This window comes from Oikopleura dioica, chromosome 2, assembly GCF_907165135.1.
Source record: "Oikopleura dioica chromosome 2, OKI2018_I68_1.0, whole genome shotgun sequence".
Lineage (NCBI taxonomy): Eukaryota > Metazoa > Chordata > Appendicularia > Copelata > Oikopleuridae > Oikopleura > Oikopleura dioica.
Window position 1 is genome coordinate 10,750,734 of NC_137292.1, and position 21,844 is coordinate 10,772,577.

At 43.8% G+C, this 21,844-nt stretch overlaps 5 protein-coding genes across 5 annotated transcripts in view; 2 read left to right on the plus strand and 3 right to left on the minus strand.

Moving 5' to 3' along the window:
* Nucleotides 1-21,844, plus strand: part of LOC145699938 (putative protein kinase DDB_G0291842) — a 69,225-nt gene that overhangs the window by 11,071 nt on the left and 36,310 nt on the right. The gene's annotated exons all lie outside the window — the stretch shown is intronic.
* Nucleotides 969-4,159, minus strand: LOC145699922 (KAT8 regulatory NSL complex subunit 3-like). Its single transcript, XM_081777183.1, has 8 exons — nucleotides 3,963-4,159; nucleotides 3,655-3,922; nucleotides 3,182-3,615; nucleotides 2,962-3,121; nucleotides 1,997-2,122; nucleotides 1,666-1,920; nucleotides 1,178-1,619; nucleotides 969-1,137 (listed from the first exon to the last, which is right to left on the minus strand). The coding sequence occupies exons 1-8, from the start codon at nucleotides 4,157-4,159 to the stop codon at nucleotides 1,055-1,057; spliced, it is 1,965 nt and encodes a 654-aa protein (XP_081633309.1). The 3' UTR covers nucleotides 969-1,054.
* On the plus strand, nucleotides 2,072-2,937 carry LOC145699952 (uncharacterized). The gene is made up of 4 exons (XM_081777222.1): nucleotides 2,072-2,209; nucleotides 2,252-2,427; nucleotides 2,463-2,585; nucleotides 2,626-2,937. Exons 1-4 carry the CDS (start codon nucleotides 2,140-2,142, stop codon nucleotides 2,935-2,937), a joined length of 681 nt encoding a protein of 226 aa, XP_081633348.1. The 5' UTR covers nucleotides 2,072-2,139.
* Nucleotides 4,142-15,298, minus strand: LOC145700728 (nonsense-mediated mRNA decay factor SMG8-like). The gene is made up of 8 exons (XM_081778053.1): nucleotides 15,047-15,298; nucleotides 14,618-15,002; nucleotides 13,717-14,573; nucleotides 13,323-13,673; nucleotides 13,079-13,284; nucleotides 12,805-13,031; nucleotides 4,336-4,676; nucleotides 4,142-4,295 (listed from the first exon to the last, which is right to left on the minus strand). The coding sequence occupies exons 1-7, from the start codon at nucleotides 15,296-15,298 to the stop codon at nucleotides 4,360-4,362; spliced, it is 2,595 nt and encodes an 864-aa protein (XP_081634179.1). The 3' UTR covers nucleotides 4,142-4,295; nucleotides 4,336-4,359.
* LOC145700730 (uncharacterized) lies at nucleotides 16,056-21,764 on the minus strand. The gene is given in 19 exon segments (XM_081778054.1): nucleotides 16,056-16,312; nucleotides 16,356-16,476; nucleotides 16,519-16,679; nucleotides 16,723-16,866; nucleotides 16,909-17,179; nucleotides 17,223-17,518; nucleotides 17,556-17,646; nucleotides 17,685-17,844; nucleotides 17,887-17,990; nucleotides 18,465-18,655; nucleotides 18,824-18,915; nucleotides 19,190-19,350; nucleotides 19,397-19,522; nucleotides 19,561-19,672; nucleotides 19,712-19,961; nucleotides 20,003-20,132; nucleotides 20,177-20,416; nucleotides 20,458-21,146; nucleotides 21,192-21,764. Coding segments are annotated over 19 exon segments (4,146 nt in total). The 5' UTR covers nucleotides 21,747-21,764; the 3' UTR covers nucleotides 16,056-16,060.

The following is a 21,844-nucleotide window of genomic DNA, read 5'->3' on the forward strand; positions in this document are numbered from 1 at the left end:
TTCTTTCATTTTATCGAGGCCACTTGCGTTATCGCTTACGTACTTGTGATCGAAGACGTCGTGGACGAGGGCAGCCGTCTCTGCCACGAGGAATCCATCGACTTCGCCAATATCGGCTACGTCATTCTCAAGTCCAGCAAGAATTTGTTGAGTGTACTCCCGGACTCTGCGAAAATGCTCTATAGCGTGGGATGCGTCTCTTCCTTCCGTCATCTGTTCAGCCCAGATCTCAACTTTTTCGAGTTTTTGTTTGTGGCTGCTCATTCTGCAACAAAAATTTGATAAATGAAGGTTTTAAATAACAGTATCTGTATTGAAGAATGTCTATAAACTATGTAAGTAAGAATTTTATGATGAAGGAGGAGGTGAAGAACACTTTGAAGGTGGAGGTGGAATATTCAGTTCAGAAGGATTCGGAAGATTCATTGATGCTGGAGCACGTGCTTTTGAAGAAAGATCCAAGAAATCAATCAGTTCGTACGCTTTTTCTATATCGGTCCATCCTGGGTTAAGAATCCTTTTTCTTTGCTTGGCATTCATTTTGCCGGACACAATGTGCATGTGTAAATGGTACTAAACACACTGAGATGCATAAATATGAAAAGTGCAATACCTGGGAATTGAAAGGAGGCTGATGAAAGCCAACATGCTTCTCCATTTTTTCAAAGTCCGCTAGATGCGCTTTTGCTGTTAATAACAAACTGTCGAGTGTTTTCGCATCATCGACAGTCGTGATGTCTCGAATATGCTCTCTTGGCAAAACTAGGAGATGAAGATCAGCTGCTGGCCGGATGTCTTCAATTATCACATTTGTATCATCTTCGTATACTTTCTGTCTAAAATCTCAAGATATCAACAAATTCTTTTGGAAAATATTATTTTTAAGATGCCTTACATTTCCGGTTCGTTGATTATACTGCAAAATGTACAGCCTTTTTTCATTCTAAACGTATAAGAATTAAAGCTAATGGAGGATTCGATAAGTGTGTGGCAGGAATAAGTCTTAGCTTTCAGTGAACTTGTAAATATTATACAAAACTTGAGGAACCATCATTCAAAACTCCATCAGTGATTCAAGCTGACTAGCAGCATTCGACGATTCGGCCAAATCTCGTTGAATGTTCCTCTGTGATTTCACTAAAGAAACATTTTTATAGGTTTTGATAAGGTGGTTTACCGGCCGGTGTTTTCTTTTTATCAATCTTTTTCTTCGGATTCCAATCTCTATCGTCTCCCGTTGACGCTTTCTTTCTCTTTGAAGCAGTGTTTGCTGCTCGCATCAAGTCTTGGAACTCTTTGTAGAACTGTCTGTTTTCGTCAACAGTCGGTAGTCGACCTCCAAGACCCTCGGCCTTCTTTTTCAAAAAGGTTTTGTAATGGACGATCATTGGTGATGACTCCGTAGACGCGGACGACTTTCGTTTTTGTTGCGCTTTTAGTGCAAGTTCTGAGTGGCTGAACATTCTGCCAGCCAAATTAGCCTCTCTCTTCGCTTTTTCAGTCATGAGTCTGCTCAAGAACTCCCACATCTCGTCGATCACGAGTTTGTCCACCATCGCCTGAGTTAGCCCGTGGCGTTTTTGCTTTTCTGTCGGAACGCGTAGTAATGCGTCTCCCTCCTTTGATATTTTATGAAAATAAATATTGAAATCAACAAAGACTCACATCGACAATGACCATCATTGTGTTAGCTTGAATCTCAAGTAAAAAGTCCTCCAAATCTTTTACTTCACAATTTGCAGCTTCTGATCCACATGCAACGAAAAATGGGCAGGTTAAACCAGTTATTGGATCATCGATATCACCACGCTTTTCCAATTGATGTCCCGGGTAAATATCTTGATCTTCTTCACGAAACCAACGATAGAATTTCGACCCTTTGCTATCCTCAAGTAATGGATCCGTAAAGTCCGCCGCTTTCTTGACAACGTTAATAAAAATTATGACAGGAAGATTTTTTTCCAAAAATATCGATACTGTTTTCGAACTTGTTTTCCTTTAGGGGAAGTCCAAGACAACAGACGGCAGCAACCTCGATGTCCTTGCAAAGGGCGACGTACATACTCAGCAGCGCTGCGTTTTCCCAGCCGACGAGAATAACTGGCTGGTTCGGGTGCCGTTTCTGAACACAATCGAATAATGCTTTTTATCAGAAAAGTGCAGATTTATTACAGGCGTAACCTGGAAGAGTACCGCTGGCTTCTCATAGGTAAAATCAGATAGTATAAGTTTATATTTATGTCTTGATAAGGAAACCTTGCTGCGTTCCTGCTACTTCTCTTATCAATTGCGTTTCCTGCATGGATTGTCCGACAAAACTCAGATTCAACAGTCGAATACTACGGTGTCATCTGGAGTCTTTACCGATCCAACACCTCTTTCAACGTCTACAAGATCCACACATTCTGCGATGGAAAGATGGAAGATGTAGGACAGTCAAAAACTAAGATTATCGTTTTAAGCTCTCTATCTGTTATGGGAACGACGGAAGGTATCGAGTCTACACGATGGCTGATAGGGGCAAATTACTCTTGCTCACTTTAGTGACGGCGATACACGTAGGTCTGCTTCTCATTCCCTTCCAGGTATAAAACACCTTCCCTCTTTTGACTAAAATGCTTCGAGTTTCGACTGCGCATTCACGGAAGCCCGTGGACCTTTGGAACGCGAGCCTGCATCATTCTCTACCACACGGCCATATCAACCGCGATGTTCTACATCTATTTGAGCTTCGACGACCAATTCAAGAACTGGGAGCTGTCGATCGATCGGTTTTTCGAACTTGGCTTTAGTTTCTACATTTTTGTCTGCTACCTTATATGCATGATCTGCAACTTACTGATACTTTTCTGTCAAAAGGAAAATACCGAGCCCACTGGAGCAAGCGCTTCCAGAATGTATCGCTACAGTTTACCGTCAAACATCATCATGCAATAAATCTCAGGCTTTTTCATTACTTACGTTGTGTTTTCTGACCATGTTTCGAACTGTTTGAACCATGTGATAGACGTAATCACCGTTAGTTTGACCGGATGCCTGGCTTGGCGCGTTTTGTACAGTGCCAAAAGCGTTCAATTGGGAATTCCAGGTTCGGAAACGACGCATTTGTGGGGCAGTTTGACTTGTCTGGCTATGAAATTTGAATATTCAAATTTAAAAAATGTAGAATTTGAATGCCTTCCTATTCTGGATCGTCGGGCGAGAAGGTATTCTTATTATGAGAGGTGCATTAGCGCTATTTGGAACAAGCTTCTGTTTGAGGAGATTCATCGGCGAGGCAGTCAATGGATCCCAAGGCTTCCTGGTCGTGAGACCAAGAGCTATTGCCGCTTTTGTTGTACCTTGCTGAATGATAGGCTCCAAGCTGAACTTTAATAGCTCGGGTATCTTAGAGCGAAGCGCCGATAACGTGTCAATGTACAAAGCAAGAAGATGAGGCGGCAGTAAATCGACAATTTTGATGTGAATCCAGTGAAGAGTGGGGCTTTCAAATCCGATCGCGCTGAACTTTAGACGAAGAACTTGTGAGGCCTTCTCAATGAACGATTTTCGATGAAGCGCTTCGAATTCATCTCCTTTGACCGTGAGACAGCTTAGATGAAGTTCTATCATGCACTAAAATACCTCAAAACCGATCAATTATTATTTTCAAACCTCAACAACTTCACCCAAAACGACAACTTTTCTTGCCGCTGTTCCAGCTTGAATACGCGCTTTTACTGGTTTGTACTCTTCATTGAACTTGGAATCCAACGCCGCTGGGTAATCACAGTCGAAAAGACCAAAAACTTTATTCAGAATGAGTTTTTCTGTCTCTTTGAATTGGGCCTCAAGTTTAGCACGGTGGTATGTTATTTTCGGAGGAGGTCGAGTTTTCACAACATCTAGATCCACATCGCTGTCAGAGTCGCTTTCAATTTCACTGGCATAGAATAACATCTCGAGAAAAAGAATAAAAATACCTCAAGAGTATATCTTTCCTCTCCCGCAGAAACTCATCGGGTTTCTTTTGCTCAATCGCTTCAAGACTTGGATGTTTCGCGTAGTCGTGCTCAAGTTCGAATTCCGTCCACTCGAGTTCTGCCTTTCTTTTTATAATACAAGCCATTCTACTGTAGAATTTTTCGGTTAAAATATGAGATAACATAAAAATAATCATTTCAGTAGATGTCTCAGATAAAAGCTGCCGCGGTTCATAAACTACGGTGAAGCTGGTTTAGCCAAAGAACTTTAAGTCATGTGTGACTTTTTTGCGCGCGCATGTGGAACTCGCCAAATGTCAAAAGGTGTTTTCCCTTAATATAATAGTAAAAGGGAATAGAAAGTCTTCTTTACCATATTTTCTATGAAAATTACGAATCAGCCCTTGGCCGTGTTGCGTGAAAGAATCTTCGACACCTTGAAGTGAATAAACTCGCTGCTTTCCTTCGGCGGAAGATAAGTCTTCTGTTCGTCACGGTAGACGAATGGAAAGCGAAGCACCCAGATGCTGTTAGAGGAGAGAGTGAATTCCTCAGGCGTGGTTCGGAAAGTAGGCGCGTTGCGACCAGGAGTAACAAGCGGGCGAACAGTGATCTCCTGATGGCAATGAGCCGGGATCGCAAACCAGATTCGAGCCAATTGACCGACGGTAGCTGAGGACCGATTTCCTCGAGACGCCGGCCCTGGAACATAAAGTGGCATGAACTTAATGGGTTCCCAAGACTTGTATCAACCAAGGATCAGACGTGAACGCCTTTCACCCCGGAAAGTTCTGAGGCCCATCTATGAATCTAGAATCTGTCCCTGCAATAAAATCTCTTAATACCGTGAATCTCTAAAACTTGTTTATTAGCTCTGACTGAGCGATAGACATGAAAAATCGTAAATACAGTGTAAGCCCTAAACTGGTAAAATGCAGAGTGAAGAATCTCTCCGGCTACTTTGCCGTCGAGCGAAGATTCGCCTACGCGGGCCCGAGGCGGAAACGCGCAAGTCTGGAGAACCAACACGCCCCGAGACGCAGCATCGTTGTCCGCGTCGTAGTCCTAGCATTAAAGTGAAGAAAATAGGAGTCTTGGCAGGTACTAATAACGACCTCGTGGGTAGGCACGTTTATAGGGACCGAAACGTCCACCACGATTTCCCCGCTTGTATTTGTGTTGGCCGTGCCGGCCGAGTCGACCAGCGAGGGAACGCGGTTGTTCCGGAGAAGGTCCAGCAGGGGCGCTAGAGGGCTGAGCGCCAGTATCGCTGTTTGAGGAGCTGGCATTGCGGGCTGAACCTAAGTTAAAGAAATTGTGAGTCGAGGCAGTACCGGACGTACCAGCGCTGTCCCGAGACTCAGTTTTGGAGGAAGAAGCTTCGCCAGATGAATTTTTCTGAGCTCGTCCTTTGGCGATAAAGCTGCGCAAGGAGCTCTGACCGCCTAGTAGGCTGGCGTTTGCGCAGTACGCATATTTCGAGCTAGGGTTGAACAATTTGTAGACCAGCTTGCTGATCTTCTTGTAATCCTCTGATCGAGGAAAAGTTCGTTGATCGAAGACTGGCGCGGCTTTCTGGAGTGCACAAAGCAACTCGTGCTGGAGCGCCTTGACTTTAAAGTTGGCTTCCCGGGTTGGGAGTAATTGCCCGTGCTGTTTGACCGTCAGCTTGCGTTCCTTGGCGTCCTTGAGGGCGCTTTGATATTCATGCATCGATAGGTCGACGCTGCCGAGGTCGATTACACTTCCTGGCTCATCGTCCGAGTCCTCGTGGACAGTCGGACTTTGAGGGACGTGAAAAATTTCGGTCAGTCGTTGGTCCAGGCGGCTGACAAATGGACTCGAGTCAGCGGGTGGAATAAATTCCGGACTCTGAGAGGGTGCTTTGGATACGTAACGCTGAATTGAGTCTCCACGGGCTCTTTCGAGGGTTGAGGAGATGGCTCTACGGGGAGCACGGCTGAAGATGGCAGCTCGGGCGGGACCGAACCGGCCGGTTCTTGCTCTTGAGCCAGATCCGACGGCTCGGGAGTCGATTCTCTTGGTAGTGTCACTGATTCGCCGGTGACGTGTTCAGGCGACGCCTCAACATCGCTGAACTCGTTGACATACGGCTCGAGGAGACTGTCGAAGGCGGATTCGACCGACGCCTCTGGATCCATTTCTTTTATCTAGAAATATGAAATACGTTAGTAACGGTATCATATCAGTTTTCAAGGCTGAAATGGTTAAAAAGAAAATTCTAATGGCACAGAGAAAAATATCAATATGAACACTAGAATTTCAGAAATTTCTATGTAAAACACAACTAAACCTAAATTCTAGCGACAACGCTGTTTGTGAAGAAGTTCAGGGACGCGCCCCGAAACAGCTTTGTCTCTAGAAATTTATGTTAATGAATTGCTACGGGCAGAACGCCTACGTTCCTCTGACTGCATTTTTCGAGCCATGTTTTCGTCAGAGTCGATCTGACGGGTCTGTGCTCGTGTTTTTGCTCTTTGAGTATTTGGGTACGGTAAACGAGGATTAACCCTTAATCTATTTCGTTTCGGACCGATCGATGATTTGGGCTTTATCACCGGGATGGTATTTGTGCTAGAAACGGGATTTTTGTCCGCGTTTTCAGCAGTGTCGAGGTAACGTTCCTCAGTCTGATCTGGTGGGGGAAGAGCAGGGAGATCAGCTGAAGAGTCCTCCGACTGATTTTTGCCGGTCTGAGGAACTAGAGGGGTAGGAGCTACAGGAATGTGCATATCGTTGGATTCTGGGGTTGAAGCTTGAGTATTTTCGAGTGGAGTGGGAATTGTTTTGGGAATGGGAATGGATAAATTGGGGAAATAGGGAATCACGCCGAGTTCCGGTTTTCGAGCGACCTGTTTGATGACGCACGATCTGTGCATCCAGTCGCGATTTCCGTCATCGTCACAGATCAAAACGACGTGGCCATTTGATCTAAGCACTGTGTACGGACCAAGCCAACGTAATTTTGTGCGCTTAGCGATGGAGGAAACCTCTTTTCGAACTAGCACCTGGTCACCGTGCAACAATGGCTCAGGTTCTATGTGAGGCTTTTTGGAACTTACCAAATTATCGGCGTGAGATTGACAAATTTGGATCTTTTTGAAGAGCATATCTGTGATTTTCGCTCTATTTTGTAAGTACTCAGAGACGTCTTTTCCCTTAGCCGTCTCAGGCACTTTATCATATTCTGTGATACGGGGAATTACGCCAAAAACGACTTCGAATGGAATCGCTTTTGTTGAACGATTCGGCGAGCAATTCATGACGTAACAGACCCTTTTTATGACACAGGTCCAGTCGATGCCGAAGTGGTGGCACAGTATGTAAGTGGCGTTCTTCATTTCCCTATGTCGACTCTCCAACAAACTACAGCTTTGTGGTCTGAAGGAAATATGATAACGCCAGCGAAGTGAGTTGAGTGCGGCGAATTCGGCGTTTAGTTGAGAACAGAAATGTTTGCCACGATCGGTCGAAATAATCTCTGGAGTAGGATAATTGTCCAGTAAATTTTCGGACAGACCTTTTACTGCATCAATTGCGCGGCATCTTTTTGTTGGAACACATATGATAAATTTGGAGAAAGTACAAAGTATGGTCAAACCGTACTTGTATCCTCCTTTCCCAAGTGGGAATTCGACGAAGTCCACGTGGATGCGCTGGAACGGGTATTCACCCTTAACGGTGGGTTGAAATCCGGGATCCTGGTGTCGGCCGCGCAGACCTTTACTGTGTTGACAGTAGCAACTTCTGACGTAATTTTCAATGTCAGCCGACATTGATGGCCAAGTTACGTGAGACATATACTCTGTCATGCGTTTTCCTCCAGCGTGTAGTCGTTGGTCGTGGAATGAATTGAGAATCTCCGGACGAAGAAGACGAGGAATATAGATCTTTTTGTCTAGGAGTAGCGCGCCTGTTTCTTCGCAAAGGGATAGTTTTTTTGAAATGTTGAGCTAAGTAAGTAGCTTCTTCACATTTCTTGTCGTATCTGTGCTCTTGATTATGTTTGAGAGCCGTGACTGCGTCACAGATAGCTTCATCAGCTGACTGCTCCGAGGTAATAGATAATTTCTGAGGAAGACCCACTTCAAGTGGAACTTTCTCCGAAACTGCAGCGACTAACCCGTGGTCGTTGCAGAGTGCGTCTGAGTTGAAGGATATTTTAGGACGATTTTCCTTGTTTACCCAGCTGGGCACATAGATTTTGAATCCCATGAACTCGTGAAAACTCCCAGCGGGCTCGCTAGCGCCTTGGCGACTAGGCCGCCGGGTGTCGAGATCAGCAGGGCGACTGAAGTAGTCAGCAACGCAGTTGTCCTCTCCTTCGATATAAATTATCACAAAATCGTACTGTGATAAATAAGTCCACCAACGATTGAGCTTATCATTCTTCGCCAATTTACTGTCAATGTAAGTTAAACTTCTGTGATCGGTTTTGACCGTGAATGATGCACCGGCCAAATAGTACCGACAGTCGCTGACCGCGGTTATGAGTGCAAGAGCCTCTCTTTCTGTTGTAGAGTACTTTTGCTGGCAGTCAGAAAAGGTCTTTGAACCAACTCTGATAATGCGAGACTTACCTTCTACTACTTGCAACAGACACCAGCCGCTCGCGATGGCACTTGCATCTGTACAGAGACAAAATGGAACTGAGAAATCTGGAAACCAGATCGTCGAAGGAGATGCCAGCCTGGCTTTGATTTTGTTGAAAGCCTTTTCTGCTTCTGAATCCCAATGAAATGGGCCCTTGGGCCGATTCTTGCGAACCAGAGCTGTGATTGGCTTGATGAGGTGGCTGAAACAGGTGGAAGAAACCGGGTCACCTGGTTTTGTCGCGCAGAAGGATCGGACCCACTGGCAAAGGCCAATGAGTGACTGTAATCCCTTGAAATCCTGAGGAGCTTTCATGTTGGTGATAGCTTTTACGTTGTCAGGATCGGGATACTGACCATTCGAATCGATTACACGTCCCAACCACTTTACCGATGGATGGAGAACGAACACTTTCTTCCCTCCAACGGCAAAGCCGTATTCAGTGAGAACTCCGAGGAGCTCATCGAGAGTGGCCAAAAAATCTTCGAAATTGTTGTGGAATACTAAGACATCGTCTACAAATGCCTTGCAATTCGAGCGATGTTTCATGTTTCGCATTGCGTGATTTACCGCCCGGCAAAACAAGTGACCGCTGGTACGCAACCCAAAGGGTAAACGACTAAACATGAGTGTTTCGTTGTTCCATGTGATCGCGAGTTTGTGCTGGTCCTCGGGTCGAACACCAATATTCCAGAACCCGGCCGCGAGGTCCAGGACACCGAAATATTTGTTTCCGGGGGGAATTTCGATTTCTTGTTCCATGTATGGTAAGCTGAAGGTGTCAGCGTTGCGCAGAAGAGGGTTAACCGACAAGTTAAGATGGAGTATCATTCTCGTGTCGCCGTTTGATTTTAAAACACCACCAATCGGTGTATTAAAACCTCGAGAATTCGGACAAGGTTTGAGAATACCGAGTTTCTTCAGTTTCTCGACCTGTTCCGTAAGCGGTTCTACGAATCTTTCAGGAGTTCGAAACTGTGGAATGTGGCGAGACTTGCCGGGGATGGTGTCGATTTCTGCGAGATATCCCTTGAATTTACCGACAGGGCGATTCTCCGTGGAAAATGCCTGCCGGCGAGATACTAAAAAGAGTAAGGCAATTCTGCGAGCTTCACTCGGATCATCGCCAATGTGAATGTTCGCACCAATTTCTGATTTGACGATGTCGACTAACTCGTTTGTACTCATCGAATCGTACGCGGCGTGAACACCGTTTTCATCCGCGCGTTTAAAGAAGGATTGACGCTTGGGGTCATTCACGTAAGGAATACGAATTCGTTGATTCCTTATCGATTTGAAAAATAATGTTTGATCATCCAAGTCTTGTTTGATTTCAGAGCATCTTTCGTACATAGGGGTTCTTCCGAGAATAGCCGGAATCATCATTGTGTTTGCTGGTAGAACAAACCAGGTGGTGCGCGGCCAGTGCGAATCTGGACCGATTTTTATATCAGAAACAACCTTTCCGATGCATGAATTATTACTTCCTATGCCTCGAACAGTTTGATCTGTAGGTTCTATTTTTAAATCCAAATCTTGGACGACTTTTTCAGAAATAAGACTACCGAAAGAGCCGGGATCGTATAGGGTAGGTACCCACATGTCGGTTGTCCCGAACATGACAGGTAAATAAGTCGCTCCCGAAATGCCAAATGGATTCGGTTGAAACAGGATGGGCTTGTGTGTAGTTGCTATCTGTCCGGCGAATTCGCCGGACATGTCTAGTTTTTTGACTTCTCTTGTGTAGCTTCTGTATGTGAGACGAGATTCGTGTCGTAACAAGCAAAGCTGGGATCATACTGGGAATATGTTGATTGATCTGTGTAGTATGCGCTATCGTCGGCTTCGGGCTGCTCAGGAGCCTGGAAGCTTTCGAACTGCGGTTGGTAGTAGTCGCCTTGATGGACGACGTCAGGTTGAGCTGGTGGCTCAAATTGAGGGATTATCTGTTCTGGCTCATCCGCCGGAAGTGGCAATGGAACGTAAGACTCGTCAAATACCGCGTTTACGCCGTACATGCGAGAGTCGTTCTCGGTTTGGCTACGGTTGTAACCGTTGCCTTGGTTGTTGTAGCCGCTGTTGTATCCGTGGTTGTAGCCGTTGTTGTTACCTTGGACGCCATTGTTGTAGCCGCCGCGGTAGTTGTGAGACGGGTAACCGCCCCGGGGTGCGCCCCGAGATTGTCCCCGTGGGTAGAAATTCGCGCGTCGAGGTTGACCGCGATAGAAATTACCGGATGGATGACCGCGCGAAGTGCCCCTGAAAGGAGCACCTCGGTGGCCGTAGCCACCTCGGTATCCGGCTGGCTGACCTCGATGCTGTCGATAGTAACCTTGTGTAGTACTGGATTTATCGCTTTGCTTCTGCTTTTTGGAAGCATCCGCCCCGTCGGCAGCATTGACAGACTTGAAGCCGGTTTGAGAAGATAGAATTTCAGCGCGAGCTGAGAGCTGCTCTGAATTGTCGAAGTTATTCAGCTCGACGATTATCGAATTGTACAATTCGGAAGATTCCGATCGCACACACTGGAGCATTTTCGTGATGAGCATAATGCCAAAGGCGTCGCGGAATGATGGCTCCCTCTGCTTATTGTCTTGTTTGATCAGGATCGCCTTGATGTTTTTCTCATAGGAGGTGATGATAGGTTCGATGCTGTTCTGCAATTCGCAGTGAAATTCGGTGAAGCCCATTCCGCTCTTTTTCGGCTTGCTCCACCAATTTTCCATGAGTTGGAAGACGTTTTGGACTAAGCCGTAGTTGCTTGTCAAACATCGTGCCAACTCATCCATTGATTTTACGTCGCAGTTGTCTATGGTCTTGTTGACAGATACGCTCATCTTTGGTCTAATGGCCGCCAAAAACTTCGTAAAGCTAATGGTCGGACATGATTCCCGAATGGCCCTGATTCGGCTGATGTACTGAGCCGTTTGATCTTGGGCACCGCCGCTGAACTTGCCGAGATTGCTTAGCCCAGATACCAGGAGGTTAGTCTCCAAGTAGTCGGACGAAGCGGCTCCGTTCGCTGGAGAATTCTCGGAAGTGTCTCTTTTTGACATGTAAAGATCGCAAAGTTTCGCTTTTAACTCGGCTAATTCTTTTACATGTTTGTCCTTTGCAGCGATTTCTTCGGTTGATGTGGGTGGTCTCTCAGTGTACGTGTCGACGATGGCTTTCTTTCGAATAATCTCTCGCTGAATTTCTTCCATCGCTAGAAAAAAAAATTGATTGATTTTTGTCGAATTGAATTGACTCTGCGAAGGGCTTTTTATATTTGAAAAAAAAAAAAATAAAATCTTTATTTTTAATATTTATCATTGTTTTTAATATTTATCATTGTTTTTAATATTTGTCATTGTTTGTTGTTATTTTGATCGAAAGAATGAACCTTGACCACCCGGGCGTTAGCATTTTTGAAGAATCGACGTGAGCCGATTCTGGCGCTTTATTATCATTTTTATTTGTTTCTGTGTATCTTGGCCATAACATCATGGTCGCCTTATATCCGGAGTAGGCGCCAAGTGCTAAGAGATTGCCGCGTCTAGAATAGTCGACATTTAGATCGCGCCTTTCTCGAGCGCCGTTGACATTGTATTTGATTTTTATCATTTTTCTGTTTTTATCGTCGTTTTGATTTATTTGGACTCCTCGCGAGCGAATACCGGTGATTTGATCGTTTTTCGTTACTCGGAGCCGCTTCGCGGCTTTTTCGAAGAGACGAAAGGCCCTCTACCGGTATTCTAGTGGCCTTATGGGCCACTACCGTGTTTTTATTCTCTAAGTAGCTTGTCTTGTGTCGACTTTGTGTCATTTTTCTCGTATTTCGAAGTCGCCCCGGATGAGGTTCCATTCTCCGAATTTTTATTCATTCTTTTTATAAATCTTATAAAAATTTTAATAAAAATTGGGGACTCTAGATCCAGATCTTCTGCACCACTAATGGGTTCCCAAGACTTGTATCAACCAAGGATCAGACGTGAACGCCTTTCACCCCGGAAAGTTCTGAGGCCCATCTATGAATCTAGAATCTGTCCCTGCAATAAAATCTCTTAATACCGTGAATCTCTAAAACTTGTTTATTAGCTCTGACTGAGCGATAGACATGAAAAATCGTAAATACAGTGTAAGCCCTAAACTGGTAAAATGCAGAGTGAAGAATCTCTCCGGCTACTTTGCCGTCGAGCGAAGATTCGCCTACGCGGGCCCGAGGCGGAAACGCGCAAGTCTGGAGAACCAACAAACTCGTGATCGAGAAGGACATTCGCGGGAGCGGCAACGCCACTAGATCCACCTTGGACCATCTTCTGTGGCGACTGCATAAAGAAACGATGTCCACGAATCGTTTCATACTCGTAGCCGATAAAGCCTCGGCAAGACTGGGAAATATCCCAACGAAGAAGGAAATTCGAACGATTTATGAAACCTTGCTGCTCGATCCCTTTGAGTTCGGAATACCAGCTTAATAATTTAGTTAAGAAAGAGGACGATGAAAGGAGACTTTTTACCTAAAATCGCCGATTTTCAGACAAGACCACGACGGAAATCTAGGAAGAAGCCCCTTCGGAGAATCGGTTGTTTCCATTCCAGTGAGAAATCGATTCTTATTGGCGATAACAGATGTGATATCGTCAAGTGGAACCGTTTCATCAGAACCATCGTTTTCACGATCGCTTTTTTGAGAAGCGGATAGCTGGGATTTCGGTCCGTCCAACTGAAAAAGGTTCGACTTAAAAGACGAAAACGGCAGACCTTTAGTTGAGAAAGAACTTCTTGAAGCTGTGCTGACTCTGCATTGTATGTATCAAAAAAGATCTTGTCTTCTTTCACATGAAGTTTTGACTCCAAATCATCATAAAAAGTATAATTCGCTTCCTCGAGAGTAAAAGGATCATCGCGCTGGACTTGGATCTCTCCGCATGTAGAAGCGGTAAGAGACTTTGATCTGGAATTGTGAGTCATCACCAATCCGTCACCTGCTTCTCCTGGTAGCCGATGCCATTTATGAACGCAGTGTCGATCGGTGAGTGATCTAACTTCGCATAATTGACGGCCATTGTGCCATTCGGCCTTGCACTGCTCTTTCAATTGTTTTTCGTATGTCTTAATCATTCATTAGAATACATAAATACAAATTTAAAAAAACCTTCGCAGCTGGGCCTCTTGCATATCCATGATAGACCATCAACGCCTGGTCCACCTGATTGTTATGAATTCGAGTCGTATAATGCGATGGAAGATTGGTCAAATAAGTCTTGTATGCCTCTGGCACAAGTTTACCACATCGCTGGTCAGAGAAAGTCCATTCTGGATTCAGAGCTTTTTGAAGCTTTGCAAGGACAGCCTCTCGCATTTCATATGCTTTTGTAGAATCCTCTTCCCCGATGCTTTCCGGAACTCTGCCTTGGACAATGTATTGGAACAAGATATCAGCTACTGGAAGCAGCTGGTTGAGTTCAACGGGCTCTTGAGATCTTGAACGAGATCTTGAGGACTTTCCACAAATGTTGTCAATGTGGACAGAGAGAAAATTCCAAACTTCTTCTCCCTGATCGAGCTTCGACTTCCATGAGTCAAACTCAAGCCACATATCTTCAGCCCTCCTTCGTTTTGGTAACCATGAGCGATCAGAGGCGGCAATCTCGATATCCCGTTGCACCTTTATCGACTCTTGGAGCAAGTCCAAACAAGCAGGAATAGGCAAACACTCTTCATTAATCTTCGACTCCTCTGGCTGCAAAACAAAAATGAAGGCCGTCTTTTCAGAAATCTTGAATAAATTCGAGGGGGTTTTCTCAGGAATAAGGCGCCCATTCTTGAAAATATTGATTATCTGGCGCTCCATGCAATCAATGAGTTTCTTCTGAGGGACACGCTTCCTCTTTCCTCTTGAATAATCGCCATCTGCGAAGTCTCGTAAATCTTCTTGGGACAAACCACATTTTTCAAAAAGAATTAAAAGCTTGGGTTGAGCGATACGAGCATTTTTAATCCAATGCGACTCTAAAACCAAAAATTAGTCAATAAAAATGGAAGGAATAACTTACTAGCTCCAATTGAACCGATCAGCATTGAAAGCTGACTTAAGATCAGCTTTCTGCATTCACTTATGGCCAGAAACTGCGTCGATAGTTCCACATCCAACGATGTACTTGGTTGAACAAGAAGAACAAAGTGACAGATAGACATAAGAAAAAGCGACTGGATGCACATTTGAACATCGAAATCCTTCAAAATCTTCTGCGCATCAAACTCATTGTCGGTGTTTTCAATCAGCTTCGCGATTTCGATGAGTTTTGAAAAGTCGTTAGTTCCATTAGGGATGAGAAAGATCACTTTCTCTGTGGCACACCAGTAAATGTCGATTCCGCTGTCAGCGAAGGTAGCGGCTTTTCTGAATTCGCGTTTGGGACGAAGAAGCGGAAACAGAACCTGTCCAAAGAGAATTATAACAATGTATTCATGTCGTAACGAACCTGATCTAATTTCTTTCCAAAGCGACTTTTTCCAATTAGAGATATAATGCAAAATTTCTGACCACATGAACTAAGCCACTCAAAAGCATCGTCATACAATTTCAAAGCTTCCAAGTTGTATTCAATGAGCTTCGAATCGTCTAGAAGGTCATCAGTGGGGATCGTCTCCTCCTCGCTCTCTAGCGGAGGGATTGAAGGAGATTCAATATCTGAGCGAGATTTGACCTCAGAATCCGCATCTTCCTCAACCATCTTATTACAACCAATTGTTAGTTTTGACTGCGATAATTCAAGAAGACAAAGACCAATTTTTGAAGATTTAAATGAATTTTTATTAACGTTTTCATGTTTCAACAAAACGACAAAGGAACAAGTTACAGTTTTGATTGAAAAAATAATGGCAAAAGAGTAGAATGTAAATAGGTTTACCTACAAGGCGTATTAAAATTGAGCTTGATAAGGGCTATCTTTTGAATTTTTAGTGGCTGTGAAAAAAGAAACAGCTTGAATTACAAGTAGTTAGAATAATGAAATAAATGAAGACTTGGAGGTACAGGGGCCGGAGATTGTAATTAAGAAAACGAGCAGGTGAAATCCCTTGATCGACTTTTTTGAATACTTTTTTAGTTGAAATTTGAATGAACTTAAAATTTTTGGGTTGTGTAAGTTTCTATTTATTAGTTAAAAAAAAGTTATAAAAAAGTGGTAATGGATAAGTACAGTACATGCTGAAGCAACGAAACCTAATGTTAGAACTTTGAGAACTGTGCGAATGTGGCTATTTACATCGGAAAGACGAACGTGCGAGGTGATGCAAAGGTAAATAGACATGTTGTTTCATTTTGATTTTTTGAAAAAGTAGTTTTTCTTCCGCTTTGAAATCACCTTTGAATAAATTTAGCCATGAAAGAGGGTGGGTTCTTGAATCAAGAACTTGTTGATGAATGAATGGACAGTTATCAGTTATCAGCCGGGGAATACTCTTCCCAATTGCATTTTTAGTTAGTAAAGAAGTTAAAGGTCGTATTTTCGTGTCAGGTTGCTTTTAGCAGCGGGTTGTTCTTCCAGACGGGCATAGATCTCCGTCAGGGTCTGGTTTAATCTTGAAGATTCGTCGACTGCAGGTTGAGCGAGCGACTCGCCGAGTTCAAAGAGCGATACGCGTCCGTTTTGGCTTCCAGTAGCGAGCATCGTGCCGGACTGGTGCCACGCCAGCGAGTTAAGGCCTTCAGAGCCGTTGTTGACCATGCTTGAAGCAATCGGTACCTTTCAAAGATAATTAACGCAGGTTTATTTCTACTAGATCTACCTCAGTATCGACATTCATATTCCAGAAAGATAGTCTTCCAGTCAAATCAGTAGCCGCAAAGAGTCCCGGATGAATTGGCGACCATCCAACGTCCAAAACATACGCACCAAAGTTCTCAAAGCTAGAATCAAAGTTTCAGAAAAATAAAATGAAAATAAGAGACCTGTGAAGAGGAGTATCATTTTTAGTAGACCACAATTTAACGGTCCAGTCGAACGATGAAGAAAGAAATAAATGCGAAAAGTCCATTTTAGATTGCGCGCGATGGCAATCTAAACCGGTGACCATGGCTCCGTGTTTCTCATACGCGTCAGAAATTCCCGGCTGAACCTCATTTGAAAACAACTAAGATACGCAGGAGACCGACCTTTTTATTGGCATGTCTCTGGCCAGAGTAAATGACTCCATCTTCGGAGCCGACAACAAAGTTATTTACAGAATCTCCAGGAAATGCCAGTGCTGATACAGAGACACTTTTTTGATTCGCTTTAGCTTGCAACTCGAGGCATTCCTAACATAGAACTTAAAGAATTATCATAAATATCATCTTTACCTGTGGCTTCGAGAACATGTCCAAACTCCAAGAACATAATTTGCCATCAGTAGATACGGAAATAACATTATGAGCATTTTGACTGCCCACGACGTCTATACAGTAAACTGGATGCGTATGCGCGGATGCTCCTAGCTTTGTTCTCTGGACTGGAGTCCTCTTGAATGTTCTAAAAAATCATGCGAAGGGATTCGCGTAAAGATTATACCTGTTGTCCCAGATAACGATTTGACCACTATAAGTTCCTCCAATCAATAAATTTGGATGATATCTGAATACTCCATCAATAATTCGCTCAGAGAGAAGCGACTTACTTTGCAAATTTAACTTTAGTAACAGGCGACTGGCAGTGGAAGACATATTCAGGTGCCGTCTTGCTCAGCTTCGAATTCCAGATGAGTGCAATGCCGTGTGGATCAACCTCTGACGCGGGATTTTTGAGATATGAGGAAGCTAACAATTCCGAGAATTGTGGCGACCAGTCAAGAGATGAACACAGTCTGTTTCTCGACCAGTGTTCGTCGAAGAAAACGCGACTTTCCCGAACTGCGTCGGTTTGCTGCTGAATTGTTTGCTCTGCAGCTTCGCCGGTGTAATCGGCAAAAATATACTAAAAATAAGAAACAGAAAAGAAGGAATAGCCCTACTTTGCTATCTGCATTTGGGTCATGAAGAAGTCTTTCAACAATTCTCGTCGTTCGGTCGAAAAATGCCAAGAATTCAGGTTGATTTGACGCTCTTAAACGTTTGAGAACAGCAGTTAATCGACAACCTACCTTTCAGCTTCGGAATCGGTGTAAATACGCTTCGGTAGCTTTTCTTTTTCTTCCCTCTTTTCAGGTTGGGCGGTAGTGGTTGATTCCGCTGGAGCTTCGTTTTCTTTGTTTTCTGCGACGACAACTTCGTCTTCGTCAGCTTCTTCTTCCTCTTCGACAACTATCAAAAGGTATTATCTTACTCAATCTTAGGCTGTCATACCTAAAGTTTGAGTTTCTTTAGCATAAGTGATGAGCTCTTTTGGTTGAATCGTATGTAGCGCAACTTGAGTTGTTGTCAATTTTGGTGGTTGTCTTGGCTTTTTTCTACAAATTTCAGTTAGCGAAATAACAACGACTAATAAAGACAATTATCATTTACAACGTTGCGCGCACGTAGATATAAAAAGCTATTTTTGATGTAAATATAGTCAATATTATATACCGAGTATTTCAGACTCAAAACCCGAGAGGCGCCGTCACTAAAGCATCCCCATAGTCTGATTGGCTTTAGGTAATACAGCTAATTTAGATTTTCAAAAGTTTCCATATATGGAAACCTTTGAATTTCTCGGGGCAAACGCTTGAAATACTCGGTAGATTCAAAAGCGATGAAACTAACAAAAAGGGTTTACGAAGTACATGGTGGATTACCGCGTGGTGGGTATTTGAAATGAAGGGAGCTGGAGGTGGATCAATAGCGGATCCCCGTCCCAGTCAAGTGTGCAGCTAAATAATTGTTTCAAACTAGCAATGCAGAAGCAACATAAAAGCGGATTTCAACTCATAAAAATCACGTACCCAGGTTTATCGGCTGATTCCGACGTGGTCGTATCCGTTGATGACTTCGGCGAGGGAGGTTGAGCAACCTCGGCAGGAGGTGCAGCTTCCGGAAGACCAAGATTTTGGAGTAGCATTTGCGTTTCATCTCTTTTCTGGTCGAGGTCGGATTTTTTCACTTCGACCACAGTTCTCTCAGACTTTTTCGCTTCCTTGAAAAGATCATGATCATTAAACCTTTTGGAAAACAAGGTTTGTTAGCAAAGCTTGCGTTAAATTTCCTATACCCTAGAGAAGCTGCGTAAAAATTTGCGTATTGAAGATCCTTTGGATCCTTTCTTAATATCAGACAAATAATTTGAAAGCTTGTGATTAATTACCTCCTTTCTTTGTTTTTCTTTCCGCATTTCGGCCAATTTGGCCTTCTTGCGCTCTAACTCCGCCTTCCGGAGGTCTCGATCCGCCATTCTTCAAGAATAGATTTGGAAAAGCGTTCAATGACAATAATTTAGTGATTAGGCAGCAAACATTAATAAGATCTAATTGATTAATTACTGAACAACTAAAATTGCTGCTGGGCGGCATAATTCGGCGGCAGAGATTAAAAATTTTACTAAAATGAGAGTGAAAGCAGGAGCATGGATCAACGGCGTCGAGAAGAGACTAATAAAAAATTCGTTAGTATTAGGAATTACTCAACGTTGATTTCAACGGACAAAGAGATCGATAAATGTCTCTCCACTCACCTTTCTCACCGCGGTAGTCTCTATCCCGATTTCTATCCGCATCCCGTCGGTTGTTGCCTCGATCGTAATCCCGAGCTCGTTCTTTACGATCTGGAGTTCGTTCCCGACTATAATCGCGTTTCTTGTCCCGGGACCGTTTTCGATCACTACGCCGGCTCGTCCTAAAATCGATAACAGTAAATATAAACGAGGATAATCTTGTCTTACTTCTCCGGTTCCCGTCGCGCTTTTTTCTTATCCGGCTTGCGGCTCTTCCGAGCAGAGACAGATCCATCAGATGCAGAAGAAGATGATGAGGAAGAGGAGCTTGATGAACTTGAGGATGACGAGGAACTACGAATATGAATCTGACCATGGAAATATTTATCTACCTTGATTTCCTCCTTCTTCGATCTTTCTTAGCCTTCTTAGACTTGCTGGTCTTTCGATCATCTCTTCCCCGTCGATCTGGCGATCTGGAACGCGATCGTCCCCCGGAGCGATCTAAAAATCGTCAGATTCTGAAAAATTTTCTCTTCTTACCTGCAGCCCTCTCAAAGTTTCTGACAGGTGAAGGTGATCGGGAAACTCTCCTCTTCTTCAGAATCTCTTCTTTTTTGCCGTAATACGGATCATAAGGCGAGGGACTTCGCCGCCTCTCGTTCTTTGGGGATTTCTCCCGTTTACGACGAGGAGGAGGTGTGACACCACGACGAACAACCGGAGCTTCTGGAGTTCTTGAACGACGTCCCATCGGACGCTGGATTGTGACCGTATGTTTGATTTGTTTATCCTAAAGAAAAATTAATCTTCGCATCATCGACAATAATCAACCTTGAATCGTTTCTGGGTATCATATTCTTCATCAGAGTAGTCATTTAGCTCAACTTTGACTTCTTCTTGCTGTTTTTCTTGAAGTCTCTCTTTTTTCTTCCGCAAAAGCTTCTCCTTCAAACTTTCTTCTCTAAAAAATAGATTATTTGAGATGAAATTCTGATTTGAGCTTACTGTTTTCCGAGATTTTTCATTTTCTCCTTCTGTGCTTCTTCTAAGGCAGCTTGCTTCTTGGCTTCTTCAGCATCTTTCTTGGCTTGCTCAGCTTTTCTTCTTGATTCAATTTCTCTCTCGAGTTCTTGAATTTCATTGTATTCAGTTTCTGTCTTCATTTTATCGAACAGGAAAGTGAGCAGTCGGACAGCTTCCAGTCGTCGCTGGGTAAGAAGCAGTTTTCGCTCTTCAAGCTGAACTCTAGGGAGAACTTGAATAAAAATACGTTTTTGTTAATTCACCGTTGTTCAACTCGCTTTTGCTCCTTTTCTCGCTGTCTTTCCAATCGTTTTTGTCTTCTAGCTTCTTCCCTTCGTCTTCTTCTCTCTTCTTTATTCTTCTGTCGCTCAGCTTCTTTGAGTTTTTCCTCTTCAAGCCGCCGCTCTTCTTTTTCAATTCTCCGTTTCTTTTCATCGGCCATAGCATCTTCTTCTTTGAGAATTCTTCTTCGCAAAAGGTATCGCTTTTTCAACTCTCGCTCTGACAAATGCTTCGTGGTATCGAACTTGACTTCAATCGGAGCAGAGTATGACTTTTCGCCTTTGTGGGCAAACTTCATGTCTCGCAGAGCATCCATGCAGATCATGAATCCATCATAAGACTTGTATTGAATAAAAACATCGAAGAGGACGGGATTCGCATGAGCCCGTGCATCGACTCGAGGATCAATCTTTGGAAATTTATTGAAGAAGAAAATCGAGTTTTAATATGCTACCTTTGGACGATAAGGATCGAGAACTGGAATGTCATGTTGGCGGATTTCTCCAAACTTTTGGAAAACGCGGAGAACGACATTTTCTGACGGGCGAGTATTGTCTCCTACTTTGAAAAAGCTGCATGGAAGCTTGGAAATGTGGACTGTATCGGGTCGTTCACCTGGCTTTGTTTCGTCGTACTCAGGTGCGTCACGAAAAAAATTATTCCACTCGGCCTGAAAAAAGATAAATGTTAAAGAGCTCACCTAGAATTCCCTTACCTTAGTTGGATAATTCGATTTTGCAGCGCCACAACGAATCTTGAAAGGCTCATTAAACCCTGAAAGCTTCATGTGTTTGCCATCAAGGCGAGAGGTTACATCATCCATGACGGGTTTATTTGCAACTTCTCCTTCAAAACGGATGAAGTCAAGGGTCGACTTTGTGACCTTAATATGCGTAAACTCTCGCGGCGAGACCATCGCCTTCAATCGTTCCATGACTTCCCAGTTAGAAATAGCTTTTTGGTTGCGTTTGTTCACAATGGCTGGAATCGCCACGGAGATGTTCAAAATTGCGATCGGCTTCAAGTACAAGTTGTCCTGCGCGGAGAGCTCTTTCAAATCGGAAAGATCCTTCAGCTCCAAAAAATTGGTCATTCGTGAAATGCCACCCGGCGTGATGACTTTCTTCGAAAGACTGCTGCTCATGAATTGATTTCGGTAGGATGCGGAGGTATCTCGCGATTTTTGGCGAGACTTTTCTCCTTCTGCCGGCCCTCCGGTGACCTCCTTTTGCTCACCATAGGTGAAATCACAGCCTCCTCCCGCGGGCATGGTGGAAAAGATTCAGACTGTCTGAACAAGGCTGCTGTTACTCTTCCTTGATTTCATTTAAGTTTCACGTCAAAAAAGAAAGTTTTTGTTGTTATTTT

Bases quoted from the DNA above. Each gene is read 5' to 3' on its own strand.
- LOC145699922 (XM_081777183.1), bottom strand. From the start codon at position 4,159: ATGATTATTTTTATGTTATCTCATATTTTAACCGAAAAATTCTACAGT. The intron at 1,620-1,665 runs GTGAGTCTTTGT...AAAATATCAAAG, and splicing joins CAATGATGGTCATTGTCGAT to GAGGGAGACGCATTACTACG. The intron at 1,138-1,177 runs GTAAACCACCTT...ATGTTTCTTTAG, and splicing joins TAAAAAGAAAACACCGGCCG to TGAAATCACAGAGGAACATT.
- LOC145700728 (XM_081778053.1), bottom strand. From the start codon at position 15,298: ATGGTTGAGGAAGATGCGGATTCTGAGGTCAAATCTCGCTCAGATATT. The intron at 14,574-14,617 runs GTAAGTTATTCC...TTTTGGTTTTAG, and splicing joins GATCGGTTCAATTGGAGCTA to AGTCGCATTGGATTAAAAAT. The intron at 4,677-12,804 runs CTCCAGACTTGC...AGTTCATGCCAC, and splicing joins CGATCACGAGTTTGTTGGTT to TTTATGTTCCAGGGCCGGCG.
- LOC145699952 (XM_081777222.1), top strand. From the start codon at position 2,140: ATGCTTTTTATCAGAAAAGTGCAGATTTATTACAGGCGTAACCTGGAA. The intron at 2,210-2,251 runs GTAAAATCAGAT...TGTCTTGATAAG, and splicing joins GTACCGCTGGCTTCTCATAG to GAAACCTTGCTGCGTTCCTG. The intron at 2,428-2,462 runs GTAGGACAGTCA...TATCGTTTTAAG, and splicing joins GCGATGGAAAGATGGAAGAT to CTCTCTATCTGTTATGGGAA.